Source organism: Dermacentor albipictus, chromosome 10 (genome assembly GCF_038994185.2).
Source record: "Dermacentor albipictus isolate Rhodes 1998 colony chromosome 10, USDA_Dalb.pri_finalv2, whole genome shotgun sequence".
NCBI lineage: Eukaryota > Metazoa > Arthropoda > Arachnida > Ixodida > Ixodidae > Dermacentor > Dermacentor albipictus.
In genome coordinates, this window is record NC_091830.1 from 94,508,026 (window position 1) to 94,522,341 (window position 14,316).

Consider the following 14,316-nt stretch of genomic DNA (forward strand, 5'->3'; position numbering starts at 1 on the left):
AAATCAGCAATAAAAGACGACCCAGTACTGCAGCTTGGGGAACACCTGTTGAAGCAGGCATCAACGGTGAGTTAATAGAGTTGAAACATACATATTGCGAACGCTGGGAAAGAAACTCCGATATTGAGCCAACCAAAGATGCATTTTTTTAATATAGCGAACAACCTGTGCATAACTTTAGGGATTAAAATCGCAGCAATATTTTTTCCAGCAGGATGAACATGATGAGACTGGCAGACGCACTGTAGGCTGCGGCTGTCCTTGATTAAATGTCATGATTTGGGCAGATCATTCTAAGAGAACATTTTTGATTACCCGCTAGCATTCATAAACGTTCTTTGTGTTTTTACGTGACTTTGACATTACACGCGTATATTCGAAATAACACTTTCCAGGTGTGAAATAGATTGATACCGTTGTTATTCGCAGATCATCTTGCCGAATGGGAAACGTTCACAAGGGCACTGCTGACAGTTCACGTTTGTATTGAGACCTTGGTCGTGAGAATCTCGGCAGTCTCGCGGTCACCAGGACACTTCTACCGGCGCTTCAATTTGCGATATGGAACCGCAGTGATAGACGTTGAAGTCTCTGCATTTCCGGACCCGTCCATAGACTTTGTGTTACCGTATTTGCGCAGGCTATGCCGACTAAGAATGGCCGAACAGGCTGGTACATGCTTTCAAAACATCGTTCTGGTAAATCGTGACGCCCGACGACAGGAGATGCTCCGTGAATTGCTCCAGACGGATGCTCGTCTCGGATTGGACATTAAAAACAGGTAGGTTTTTGTCTCTTCCTTTCTGTTCAGGAAAGTAGGGCCCCAAATATCCACGCTTTCGACAACAGATTACGTGCGGAATATTTAACGGAGAAACGCCTACTGCGAATTGTTGTAAGTTTCGCATGCATTTGCCAACTCCGACAGTACACGACCTACTGTGCAATCTTTATGGCTTTTTTTTTTAATTGGCATAGAGAGACACACACATGATGGCCGAGAAGGCAATCCAAAAAGTTGGGTTCGATACTTTGCACGAAGGAAAGGGAAAACATTTATATACATAGGAACTAAGAAAAATTAATGCAATGGTAAAAACCCTAGAAAAGAGGATTACAAGAATGATACGGCGATCGACAAAAAACGAGTGCACAATCTATAGTTGGCGCCAAACATTGAAGCGGGACATGTTACCATGAAAGCATATCTCACGGGACTGCAGACCTCAGGACCTGAACTAGCGCTTTCGTCTTCATTGCGCATGTTCATTGTTACCACTGTATTTTCATCTGATAGTAGCCGTCTGTGATGTATCCCTAACATGGTACACATCACTGGTTTCAGTGTACTATAACGTGAACAAATACACCAATGTGCTATACTACCTTAACAGTTCCAAGTACGCCACAGGTAGAACTATGAGCCCATGCTAATATGAATGAGTTTGACTTGGTGAAAATGCCTTATCAATCTACGGTCGGTGCAAGTTTCTTTGCACAATTTTAGTGCAGGTTGCAACCTCATTTTCAAGTCAAGAGCCAGGAAGCATGTGCGACTCTTTGTGCAAATCATTGACATACATCAAACAACGAAGTGTAGCTGCTGCGCCACCTCTTGCAAGTGGAATCGAAGCAGATCTTCCACTGCCATAGGGAAACATGGCAGAATAGTTAGCGCAATGATTTTCAGTCACCATAGTGTACCGGTTGCCATTGATAAAATTATGCGCTGTCCTTGAACAGCTGCTTGATGGTGTAAATGTAGCATATCTGGCGCTTGATTCAGAACACGGTGTATTGAGATTTATATTAAATGAAAGGATGCCTCCAAATCCCAAGAAATAGTGCAGGATTGAGGTTTTTTTTTTAAATCGCATTTTCGTGCGGAAGGACAAGGATAACTTACTTTACCAAATTACTAGAGAGCTATACAAAGTGAGCATAGTAGTTTTTATCGGCTGAGCAAACTCATAAACACTTCCTTGCTAACTGGAAAGCATGGTGTGACGCTCGCACAGGCAGCCACAAACAGATTTCACTCAATGAGCGCGGACAATCGCTGTCGAAAAGGTAGCGTGAGAAACAGCGGCAGCTGCAGCGAGCGAAGATGCCACCATCCACTGCTCACCCTCGCATTGTTTCACTTGCAACAAAAGCATACAGCCCAGAGCAACCTTGTTATCCCACTTGGCCTTCACACTGTACATCACGGCGGCCACGAAGATGGAAGTGCGCTTAGGATGTCCATAAAATTTCTATTTCAAAATGAAACTCGAGTGCCAAGCGAAGCGCCGAACGCTGTTCTCGCGTAGAATTTGCCAGACAAGCTGTTTGAGTTTGTATTTAAATGAGCTTTTCTGGCATGTGAACAGCTAGTGTCGAGAACACAGATTTGAGAGAACCGTTTGTATCAACAAGTAGGGGGGCGTAGTGCCCCCCCCCCCAGCACGTGTAAAAATTGTTGGGTAACTTCACCTAACACTCTTGACGCCACCACAGCTTAGCTTTTTAATTCAGGAAGAGTGAGGTGTACCTTGGGTTGTTGTATACATCAAAGTTTGACGGCGGTTTTCTAACATGCGCAAAAACTATTTAAACAGAGCCGGGGTGCAGCGTAAAGATGATTGCGTGCGTTGTAGACGTCCTCATTGTAGGTAGGCAAGCCAGATGGTGCCAGGGAAAATCAGTTCAGTATGTTATGTGTTTCCTGAGCATACGAAATGAAATATCTGTCGTGATCAGTTGAACACGCATGAAGGCTTCGGTAGCCGCTATAGATGTATGCATATAAAGTTCAAGATAGGTCGGGAATGCTTGAGGTTGGAGGCTTTGAAGTGTTGCGAATGTTACTTGCGCAGGAGTTTCCGTCATCAAGTGTGCTATACCGCAGGAAGCTCCTGAAAATTGTGGTACAGTAGCCACATGGATTGCAATAAAGAATCGCATGATTTCTCCCGATTAAGTGCGGTTCAACTCAACAGCTTCAAGAAGGCCTTGATGTGCTGAACAACTACGCTCGGAAAGCAGGATTGGACATTTCCGCCCAAAAATCAAGCCATGTTGTGGTGGCCAACAAGAAAGGACGCACAAGAATCACGCAGCACCCCTTTACATTTAGACTCGGCGCAGTGACAATCCCTGAGGCTTCTGAGGTCCGCATACTGGGTCTCGATATTCACCAATCCGGCAGTGGTGTACACTGGCTCCGTAAAACCAGACAGAGTTCGACAAAAACACTTCACCTTATTCGTCGCATTGCAGCAAAAGCAGCTGGAGCTCGTACTGACGTACCTCGGCGGTTGGTGCGTGCAGTCTTGTAGCCACGAATTTTATATCAAGCACAGTTTCAACGGCTGACTTTGGCACAGCTGGCACAGTTGGAGACGATTAATCGCGATGCTATGCGCACAATCACAGCACTGCCCCGCATCACTCCGATACCAACCTTACAGGAACATGCCCAGCTCAACACAATTGCAGAGCTAATCTTGCAACGTGAAAAAGCACGTGAAATAAAAAAGCAACTTATTCCGGGTGTCGCTGCGTTGCATGCTCATTTTCATCGCGGCTCTCGGATTGACAATCAGCCCTATCCAATGCCTCCCTGGGAATTCACCAGCATCACAACTAATAAGCCAACGAAGTTACGACGCAGCGATACAACAGGTACTATTGACGAACGCAATATCGTCGATGCATCATGCGTTAACACCTGCAAAGTCTATACGGATGCTGCCATTCTCCCAGACGGCGGAAGGGCATCATTCCTGAGTACTACGCATAATTTCATCAGCGGCCACCAGCGCTATTTATCTACGGAAACCAGCGCTCTAGTAATGGAACTTCAAGCCATCCACGACGCTGTGCAAGATGCGACATCTAAGCTGCCTACCATCAAGCAACTAGATATATTCACGGATTCTTTAGCGGCTATTCAGGAACTCAAGAAGGTTGATAAGGCGATGGAAATCTGCGAGAGAATACACACTATGAATAGTAAGACAGCTACTTGCGTCAAGGTACACTGGATTCAAGGCCATTCAGCGAACCCTTACAACATTGCTGCTGACCAGCAGGCACACTGCCCTCCTAATCCTGATCCTGCATCTATTCCCCTCCCACCCCAACCCCTTAACTCGCTGCGAGCCCGTAAAAATGTTCTCCGGCAGGACACACGCGCTCTTATTCCACCGTGTGTCTGCTCCCTCCCCCTTCACCTTACTAGGGCGGAGGAAGTTGTGCTTAGGAGGCTTCGGGCCGGGGTGGCCCTTACACCGGCTGTTGTCTCAAGGTGGAACTGGTCGCATTTACCACTGGGTGCTACGTGTCCATACTGCTCCGTTCCTGCGGTGGAATCAGATGCATACCACCTAATATGGACATGTACGGGTTTACAACCGGAACGCTCGCGTCTCCTACTGCAAGCCGGCCTCCGCTACAGTGTGACAACCAGCTATGACCGCTAGATACATGACAACAGATTTCACAAAACACTGCTTCAATTCATACACAACACAGGCCTCACAGCACACATATAATACACATATATGCTCCAAGAATTATGCCTTAAAGGCAAGCCTTCATCGCAATAAAAAAAAAAGTGCGGTTCGCTGACAATTCATGCAAGCCTCTTTTTAACATATGATTCGTAGGGGCCAATTATAGGTCCCTGTTGACGACGATCCCCCGAAAATGATTGTTCTTTTATTTTGGATTGTTAGCTTTACGATACGAAAAGCTTACCATACCATCGGGTTTTTGCATGAAGGCAACCACAGAGCACTTTTCTGGTCAAAGCAGTATGCATTGTTCCAGTAGTTAAATGGAAACCCTCGTACCGGCCTTTCGCACTTTCACCCAAATATATTGGTGTGTTACACCGAAAGGTCATCGTTAGTAGCCTGTTTCTACGTAGCCCTGTTTCTCAAGACCGACGCCCATAGATCTGTTCGAAAGCATTTGAATGCGTAGGGCTTAACACCCCACCCGGTGGAACATCAAAAGTGCGACAGAAAAAAACAATATGGGAATTTTCGCTAGTGGTGCAAGGCTGGGTCACAACGAAAACTAGTTCCGGCTTTTGCTAAGTATTGATAAGTTTTCCTAAGTTTTGGGAGTTTATACATAGCTCATGTAGGTTCATACTAAGTGTTGCTAGGTTTTCCTGTGCTTTGCGAGGTACTGGATGGCTTGGCTGCGCTCATACCAAGCGTTACTAGGTTCGCTAAGTCTTACGGTGTGATGAATGGCTTAATTATGCTCATATTAAGTTTCGCCTCGAGTTGCTATGTGTCGCGCAGTGTTTGCGAGGTCATGCACGGCCACGCCAGTAAGCCACACAAGCCTCAGGAACTCACATATATACAAACCCCTCAACGTCCATGACGATTTATTACCTGCAGTGATTCAGTACCAGCGGTCACATTCTTCGATCCTGTCTTCGTACTCAACGTCCGACAGTATTCATGGTTGCCGACATGGACGGTGGCGTCACAGAAGGCTTCGGGAAGCACTTGCAAGGCAGAGCCCTTCTGTCGAAAGCTCCGCACCGAGCTAACCTTGGGGAGATTCACATCGAACAAGAACCGGTCACAGATGCGGCAGCTGTGTCCAAAGTATACGCTGAGGAATACGCGCTGGAAGCGGCCGTTCGCACCTTCCATGTATTTGCGGGCTTGGCGTTGGAAATTCTCGGCGATGCGCGGGCCCTCAACCAATTCCCGGCGGCGCCGAGCATTTAGCCGGCAGGGTTCGCAGTTTCTGGCCCGAAAAACAGGACCCTCGGCTCGGCCACTCTAAACCCAGAAATTTGCGCTGGCCTTTCGCACCCCCAGGTTTCGGTGGTCGTGACCCTGGAAGTTTTCGAGTAGTCGCGGGCTGGGATGGCTTTCTCAGTGACGTCGACAATTCAGGCGCCGTCTCGCGTTCCCCGGACTGAAACTCACAATCCTCAACTTGGCGTCGCCTCTTCTCAGCCGTGGTTTCGGCGGGGTGTTCCGGCTCAGATTGGCGGTGACGCATCACTATTCTTTGGACAGTACGCTGCTCTTCGTTGTAAGCCGCTTCTTCGGGAGTCCGGTGTTTCTTCACTCTTCCCATAGCAGCAGCACGTACGCACGGAGTACAGGAGGCGAGAGGTGTACCTCCGCGACCGCTGTTCCGAGCTTCCAGTCGCCTGTGACCATACGACTCCACCTTACGTGCATGGGGCACGAGGAGGTTACGTAGCTCGACGCTCTCGCACGTGGTTGCTAGGCAGCGCGAGGCAGTGCACTGCTCAGCTGACTTTTCTGGTAACGCTCCACGGAAGAACAAAAGCTTAAGCAGCTGCGCTGTTAAAATGTTCAATTTGAGGCACCGCAATAAACTTTCAAACATGTATGTTCACATTGAACTGTAAATGTGACCACCAATTCCTACAGTTTCGAATGCGTGATTCACGTTATCATGATTCTCTCATGATTCGCGTTACCGCATGCTCAGAGAGGTCTAGAAATAGCAGCGCAGTTAGTCGTTTAAGGAGTATCCGGCGTTGCACCTACGTCACGAGATGCATCACAATCTGTCTTGATCGACCACGTTTGAAGACAGCCGTAGCTCATGGAGATACCTTGTTGCTCTTGCGACACTGTTGGAGGCGCTTCACTGCCCTCCTCTTCATCACTTTACCAACGTAGCTACCAAATACAGCAGTTCGGTACAATGTGGAACCCAATGAAGACATGGCACGTGTTAAATGTAGAACAAGGTGATTTTACTTCGATTTTAAGGGACTGACCCTTCCTTCCATGTTTACCTTTAAAATTTGAGAATGCTATCTCGAGAATTTGGGCCCAGAATACCAATCGTAAAATGTGTAACTCCATCAAGTCCTAGACATGACCAGCATTGGTACTCAAATAGTGAAACCTGCAAGTCTCTCATAAATAGGAGAATATTTATTTGCACATGTCACGAACAAAGTGTAGCGACTCAAAAATGTGCAGCAGAGCAGAATTCTGGCCCTCGTAACCTTGCCCAGAAATCTTCATCAGCGTTGATTTAGCGACATCGCTGATGTGAAGCAAATGTGCTGAAACGGTAACACTCCACTGCTGAGGCTTCCGAGATCTTGTACCCTGATCGAGACTTGTGAAAGCTGCTTAGGGAGGTGCGGGAATTCCCATCATAATTTCCGGTAACTGGCCTGGAATATGTCAAGAAGCCACTGAATCGTCTTCTGAGTGCGTTTAGCTTCCCTAAGATCTAGGATCGATTTGGTACGCCGGTATTTGCATTCTCTTTTTCGTCGGCAGGCTCGAAGTCGCTGTAATTGCTTATCGCACTCTGCATGTTAAGGGAATAGCTGAAATTTCCTCAATTCTTGAATAGTTGGTCTGATCTTATTATCCAAGTGCCAAGCTAGATGATTTCTACAGGCTTCCTCCATACGTGTTTTAAATGCAGGTCAGTCGATTGGGCGACGAGGTTTAAGTAAACTTCGTCACACCTTTGATCTTCAGATAAGTAGTGATGTAGTCATGGTAATCACCATGCGTCAAGAATGCTTATAGTGGGTGGTAGGGTAGACAGGTACTTCCGTATCAGTAATGTGTTTTCAGGAATGTGGGTGCGTTTGATGTTTTGCAGCTTCTTCATGGAAAAGTATTTATGTTGTCTTTATTACTGTACCACATTTTCATAATTGCTTCAGATTTCAACGTGCATGTTCTTGAGAATATTCGAACGATTACACTTGACATTTGGCAATGATTGGCTCTTTTACTGACTGCAGATGGGAAGAGAGCGAGCGGTATTCAGAAAACAAATATTGCTTACATATTATGTGCACTGTTTCCTTAAGAAATTGCCTCAAAACATACGCATTCGGAGCGTTATTGTATTGAAAATGGGCTTGTTTTATGTACTGAACAATGCCTTTCATTTAGCGCTATGCGTACAGCGAAATGTCGGGATATTGTCCACATTTCAAAATTCAGTTTTATTTGTAACAAGGCTATCATGATATCGAAATATTATATCGCACAAAACTCCGAAAACAACAAATTTTGCGGCATCGTGGCACGACCTTTGTAGCGCCATCTTGTATAAAAGACTCCGAGTAAATGTCTTGTATACTATGCTTTTTTGGCAGTTGGGTGCCAAACTTTTCAAAAAATGTGATTACTCGCATAGCATTTCAATCACGGATATTGTTGGTTGTTTGTGTGGCGTCCTGGTGGACTGTAATTTTTATTCTCAACATCACTTTATTTGGCGATAAATTTGGCAGCGACGAAATTGTGAGGACCTTGCGGCGGCGCTGCTTGGTAGCAAGGTATTTCCTTCTGCAAGCGCAAGAGTGTCCTGCTGGCAACGAATGACGAACATGGGTTTCCATGGCGGCAATATGGAGCATCGGAACATTGATTCACTAGTAATTACACCATTGCCTCCATTATTTGTTTCATGTGTTGTGCGGGCTTTTGAATTAAGCAAACAGACCCACTTAGGAAGACTGCCAAAGCAACCCACACACAAGAATTGGGTTGCTATATGTGGAGAAGAATTGCACTTGGCGTCACAATTGAATGGTTTTGAGCTCTCGTTTGCAATCGCCGTTGCACTTTTTCACTGCTCAATGGGTGCACAATATAGTGGTTTTAAATCCCTATGAATTTTTTCCCTTTATTTTACCATCTTTTAACAAATTATGTGTACAAGGTAATATGTTTGCTGCCTAATAATAGCACGGATAATTTGCTGCTGTTGATTAAGGAAGTTTGTTTGTTGTACTTCAGTACTTGCAAGAAAACAAAGCTCTATATGAACGTTTTAGAGTGATGTGGCTGTTGTTCCAAACAATGATGCATTCATATTGTTCCGTGCGGAATTACAGGCAACCATTCTCCTAGTTGCATTTCAGTCATGACATCAGGTGCGGAGAGAAATTGCTTGTGTTATCTCAATTTTAGCAACCTCGCACGAATATTGGACACTACCACGGAGATGCCCTTTCTGCGCGAGCTCGTAATAGACCTCAAGAACACTGCCACTGGACCATGCGAACCTCTACAAATCTTCCTGAACCTGACGAGCCACATTTCCACTGACGTTCGGAGACTGAGGTACGAGGTCGACGCAACCTACGCCCACTTCCTGTGCTGCCAGTGCGCCTACTATCGCGGCGTAAGCACTACGACAGGGGTTGAGACAAGCATAATACCGACACTCTGCGCCCGTCGCGAGCTGACATGTTCCACAGGTGACTTGGTGCCGTACATAGTTAGTGTTACGCATCCTGCAATGCATGGTACTTATGTTTTTCAAGTGCTTTCTATTGTTCGCATGCGTGACGAAGATCAGCGTCAGTAGATTTGAGAATCAGGAGAGGGTTTAGGCGAACTGCAAAAGATATTGGAAGGTTATCGGCAATTTCTGACAAACGTAGAGCATGCCGTTCTCACCGTTGTAGGACACTGACACCTGATCTAAGAATGTGCCTCAGAGCAGATACGTCAGCAACGTTGTTTCTTGCAAGTGCATATTTTTTATAGATTGACAAACTTCCGCTTCTCTTGCGTTAGAGGCATGCGAAAATTTAGACAGCCTATCCAGATTTTGAAAATCATTTTTGTTTGCGACACTGCTAACGATGAGATCAAGATAAGGCGTGCCGCTTACGTCAAGCAAAAGTAAGCCTAACACAACAGAGAACAATTGGATGCTAGATGAAACCACTTGCAAATGTATGCCGTCGGGCTATGTGTAAATGTTTGCCAGGTCCGTTGATGCAGTGATGGCTTGTTTAAAGCGAAACTGTCTGATGGATGTCAGAATTTTTTGAAATGTTTTAAGAGCTGATCTGTAAAATATCAAATCTGAACACAGAAGCGTCTTTTGAGTAGTTATTCAGGTCCCTTCAAGAGAAGAGCACCGAACGCCTCATTTTAGACAATGAAACCATGCGCGAATTTTCATATTCCTCAGGCTGCGGTTACCACCTCATTGACGCAGCAGTTAGATCGTATAGTAAAGAGGTTACGCTGTAGCGAAGGCTCACTGGTGTTGCCGTATGGCCGATAAAATGGGCGACTTACACGCAGGAAAATGGAAGCTATCAAAAGCCTTGCTCGTAATGGTACTATGCTCAAATCACACCACTATGCTAAATTGAGGTTGCAATGATGGTTCCTGTGAGTGGTGCTTAACCAAAGCAGCTAAACGGACATTCGAAGGAAGTCATGGAGCGCGCCAGCGAGTTCGCATATATACCATCTTCCTTTTTAAGAGCCCCAATCTCACAATTGCGCTACAGAGGTCAAACACATTAACCGCATTGGATGCGTTCGAATGGTTTCATTTACTCCAGGTGCTGCTTGTAATTGCACGGATACCTTCAGTCGTATTCTATGTCATTACTTTTTGTATAGTCCTCATTTTGTAATTCTTTACAACGGCTATGTGCTTTTATTACATTGACGATTGTTGAAAATAAATTTTGTCCCATTTCACTTACCTTATTTATGCCGATGCGCTTGATTCCTTCTTTATTTTTTTTCATGTCGTAAAAGAATAAAATGTACGTGACCTGCAGGTTTTTAGGGCTGATTGGATGTTTTCTTTACTGAAGTCCGTCATGCTTCATATAAAGTGACTGTGGGCTGTACAAACATCACTGTATTACCGCTTTCGTTCGAAATTCTATCAGACGATTGAAATACTAACTCTCTGACAAGTGAAACTGCTTGAGAAGCCACAGTAGTGAACGCCAGTACATGCAGGTCAAAAGCGAACTGCTCGTAAAATTTGGGTTAAGCGCCGAAAAAAGTGCTTCTGGTATACGGGTGATCCATTTCAATGTATTTCACTTAAAATATAGCCATACTGTGTGGAATATGACCAAACCATATCAATGAAGCAGCGAAATAAATTGCTCATATTAGGCGATTGTATGAAAAACAAGCTATTCGGGTTTTATATCTTGTCGTGTACATGAAATATGTCTTTGTGAAGAATGAAGCTGAGGATTATAATTTTATTGTATTGAAGGTGCAGACTGGCGAAGAAGCAATTGGCAAATATGGCGTCGATTCTAGTAACGCTGGAGGAGAGATGCTGGTAGACTTCGCAGAAAGGAATAAGCTGCGAATAATGAACACCTTTTTTGGGAAGCGTAGCTGCAGAAAGTGGACCTAGAAAGCCCCAATGGTGAAACATGAAATGAAGTTGACTGCATACTTTCTGCTGATAGAAGCATTGTGCAGGATATTGAAGTGACAGTTTGGGTAAAGTGCTGTGATCATAGCACAGTGAGGGCTAGGATTCACCTCAATTTGAAGAAAGAGAGAGCAGAATCGGTCAAGAAGAAACAGATCAACCTAGATACAGAAGGGTAAAAGCAGACAAATTCAGGATGGTACTTGCAAACAAATAGGCAGCCTAGAAGAGAGATGATGACGTAAAGCTAATGAATAAAACCATAACTAGGCTGGCTTAAGAGGCAGCAATTGAAGTAGGAGGCAAGGCACAAAGCCAACAAGTAGGCGATCTCTCCAAAGTGAACAGACCCTAATAAAGAAATGACAAGCACAGAAAGTGAGCAACCGAAAAGATGTCCAAGTGCTCAACTGTCAAAACTGACCACCAAGGGGGACATAGGTGATATTCTAAACTCTAACGTGAAAGAGACTGAGGAAGCTGTAAAAAATGAATACAGCCTGAAATGAGTGAGCAAGAAACGTGGAATACGAAAACCCGAGGTATATGCGCTGAAAGATAAGCGGGATAATATTGTTACGTCCAAGCGCGTCAAAGGGACGCGGGGATCAAGAAGAGGGGGGAAGAAGAGAACGAAGACTGTGCAGCGGCCATTCCTGTTGTTCGTAGCCTGCCGTTCCTGCTCTCGCACGCCTAAATAAACCCCTTTTCCCCGTGCTTGTAACAAATTGGTGGACGGTGCGGGGTACACCTCGTAACCACGGAGCCTACGCTGCTACAACTTCGCCGAAGCCGTCGACTTGCCGGACTTCCGCCACCATCACCTGACATGACTGAATACGCCTGCCAGACTCCCGAAGGTTCTGACGCGTCTTCAAGGCCAGCACCTGGCGTTCCGTGGCAATACTACCGGGTGCCACTCACTTTCGGAGGAAAAGCCGGAGAAGATGTCGACGAGTGGCTCACAAACTACCGAAGGGTGAGCCGATCTAATGGTTGGAACTCGACCGCGCAGTTGTCCAATGTTGTGTTTTCTCTTACCGACACAGCACTCGTCTGGTATGAGAATCACGAAGACACGCTCACTTCATGGGAGCTTTTCGTAGAGGAGCTCAGAGCGTGTTTTGGCGACTCTAGCGCAAAAAAGAAACGCGCCGAACAGACGCTTTCGCAAAGAGCTCAGATTCCCGGCGAGACCTGTACGACTTATATCGAAGAAGTGCTGAAACTGTGCAAAATAGTGAACTCTCAAATGTCTGAAGAGGACAAAGTTGGACATTTGTTGAAAGGGATAGCCGAAGACGTCTACAATTTTTTGATCGGCAAAGAAAGCTTAGATTCCGTGTCTGACGTCATTCGCCATTGCAGGACCTTTGAGACGCTGAAGATGCGACGGATAATACCGAAGTTTGGTCGCCTGGCGAATGTCACAACGGTGGCAAGTGTAGACCCGAGTTCGTGCGTTCACCTTCCATCAACAATACGGCAGATTGTTCGCGAAGAGTTGCTCCATCGGGAAGAGATGTACCGTTGCACACCCGGCATCGCTGGTGCGTACTTACCACACGAGATGCGAAACGCGGCCGTTTCGACCGCATGGCAACCCACGGTTCACTCAGCGACCGTCGAGTATAGGTCTACTCCACAAACGAGAGGGACCCTGAGCTATCAAGATCATGACTACGACCAACGCCCTCGCCGCACGCACGCCTCCGGGCGGCCGATGCCTAGCCATGATGAATGGGACCCACCTGCTGGCTATGCAGTCGACAGCAACATGCGTGACTACGTGCAAGAACATCGAAATTTGCGGCATCTGCCGGTGTGTTTCCAATGCGGTGTCACGGGCCACATAGCGAGATTTTGCAATCGTCGCCCAACAACGTGGAATCGTCGATCGGGGTCTTCAACAAGGACCACACCTCCTACGCGGACAACTCAACAGCCATGCACCACCTCTTGGTCAGCTGGCGTCCCTCCTGGCAACGATTACTGGCAGAGAAGCTTCCGGAGCCGCTCGCCGGCATCTGACAGGAGTTTGACGCCACCGCCAGCTTCTCGTGCACCGCGTTTACGTCAATCTCCATCGCCAGTGCGCCGCTCCGCCTCGCCTTCACAACCGGAAAACTAGCTAGCGCGGCCGATGGGGGTGAGGTCGCTCGACACGTGCTATCGACAGAAATGCCCCCTGCAGTTGCTATGATTAAGAACAAAGTGCATGTACTTGTTGATGGTGTTCCTACAATGGCTTTAGTGGATACCGGGGCAACTGTATCCGTAATGAGTCTCAGTTTTAAAGGTCGGTTGGGGCGCAAAGTTGTATTTCCGTGGGACCAGGCTGCAACGTTTTGCGGAGTGAGCGGCGAGTCGTTGCGCCCTGTTTGTGTGTGCACTGCTGAAGTGTCCTTGGCTGGTGGAGTTTTCGCGACGGAGTTTGTAGTTATTCCCCGATCGACGCACGAAGTGATTTTGGGCATCGACTTTTTGCGGCAGTGTGGTGCGACCGTTGATTGTCGCACGAGGGAAGTTTGCGTCGATGGCCATGTTTCGTCCGGGCTCTTAGAGGAGACTTGTAGTCAAGGTGAACTTTGTGTGTCTGCAGATACTGTTGTGCCTGCGTCCACCTCCGTGTGCGTGCCGGTTGTATGTCGCGGTGTAGTTCCAGAGAGTTTCGATGCCTCCGTAGAGCCAATGCATCTAAATCTTGTGAAGAAGAACGTTTTTGTCCCTCATTGTGTGGTATCCATAGGCAACGGGCGTGCTGGCTTGTGGACGGCCAACTGCTCGGCAGAACCCGTCCTGCTTCCAGACGGCTTGAAACTCGCCTACTTTACAGAATACACGTCTTCGTCCGTAGCCGTACTAACAGACTCGCCGTGTGAACCTGCTGACCTTCGCCAAGTCTCAAACAAAAAGCTTCTGTCTATGATAAACAAGTCGCTCAGCACAAGGGAGCGCCATACCTTGGTGGATACGCTTTCTAAGCATCTGTCAGTGTTTGACTTTGCGCAGCCGGACAAAGCGTTCTCGATTCCCGAGTCACGAACGCGCCATACTATCGATACGGGATCTGCGCGCCCGATCAGGCAAAAGCCTTATCGCGTGTCGCCTAACGAG

General features: G+C 46.7%; 1 protein-coding gene across 5 annotated transcripts in view; it reads left to right on the forward strand.

Annotated features, from left to right (window-relative positions):
* LOC139050791 (uncharacterized) overlaps positions 1 to 10,502 on the forward strand; it is a 59,373-nt gene extending 48,871 nt beyond the window's left edge. For all 5 annotated transcript variants that reach the window (XR_011509080.1, XM_070527545.1, XM_070527544.1 and 2 more), the window contains 2 exons: positions 430 to 781; positions 8,955 to 10,502. Coding sequence is in view for 4 of the 5 variants with exons in the window: in XM_070527545.1 (XP_070383646.1) it covers positions 430 to 781; positions 8,955 to 9,354 (752 nt within the window). In the remaining variant the exon portion in view is untranslated. The remainder of the gene's footprint in view (positions 1 to 429; positions 782 to 8,954) is intronic.
* Positions 10,503 to 14,316: the final 3,814 nt, after the last annotated feature.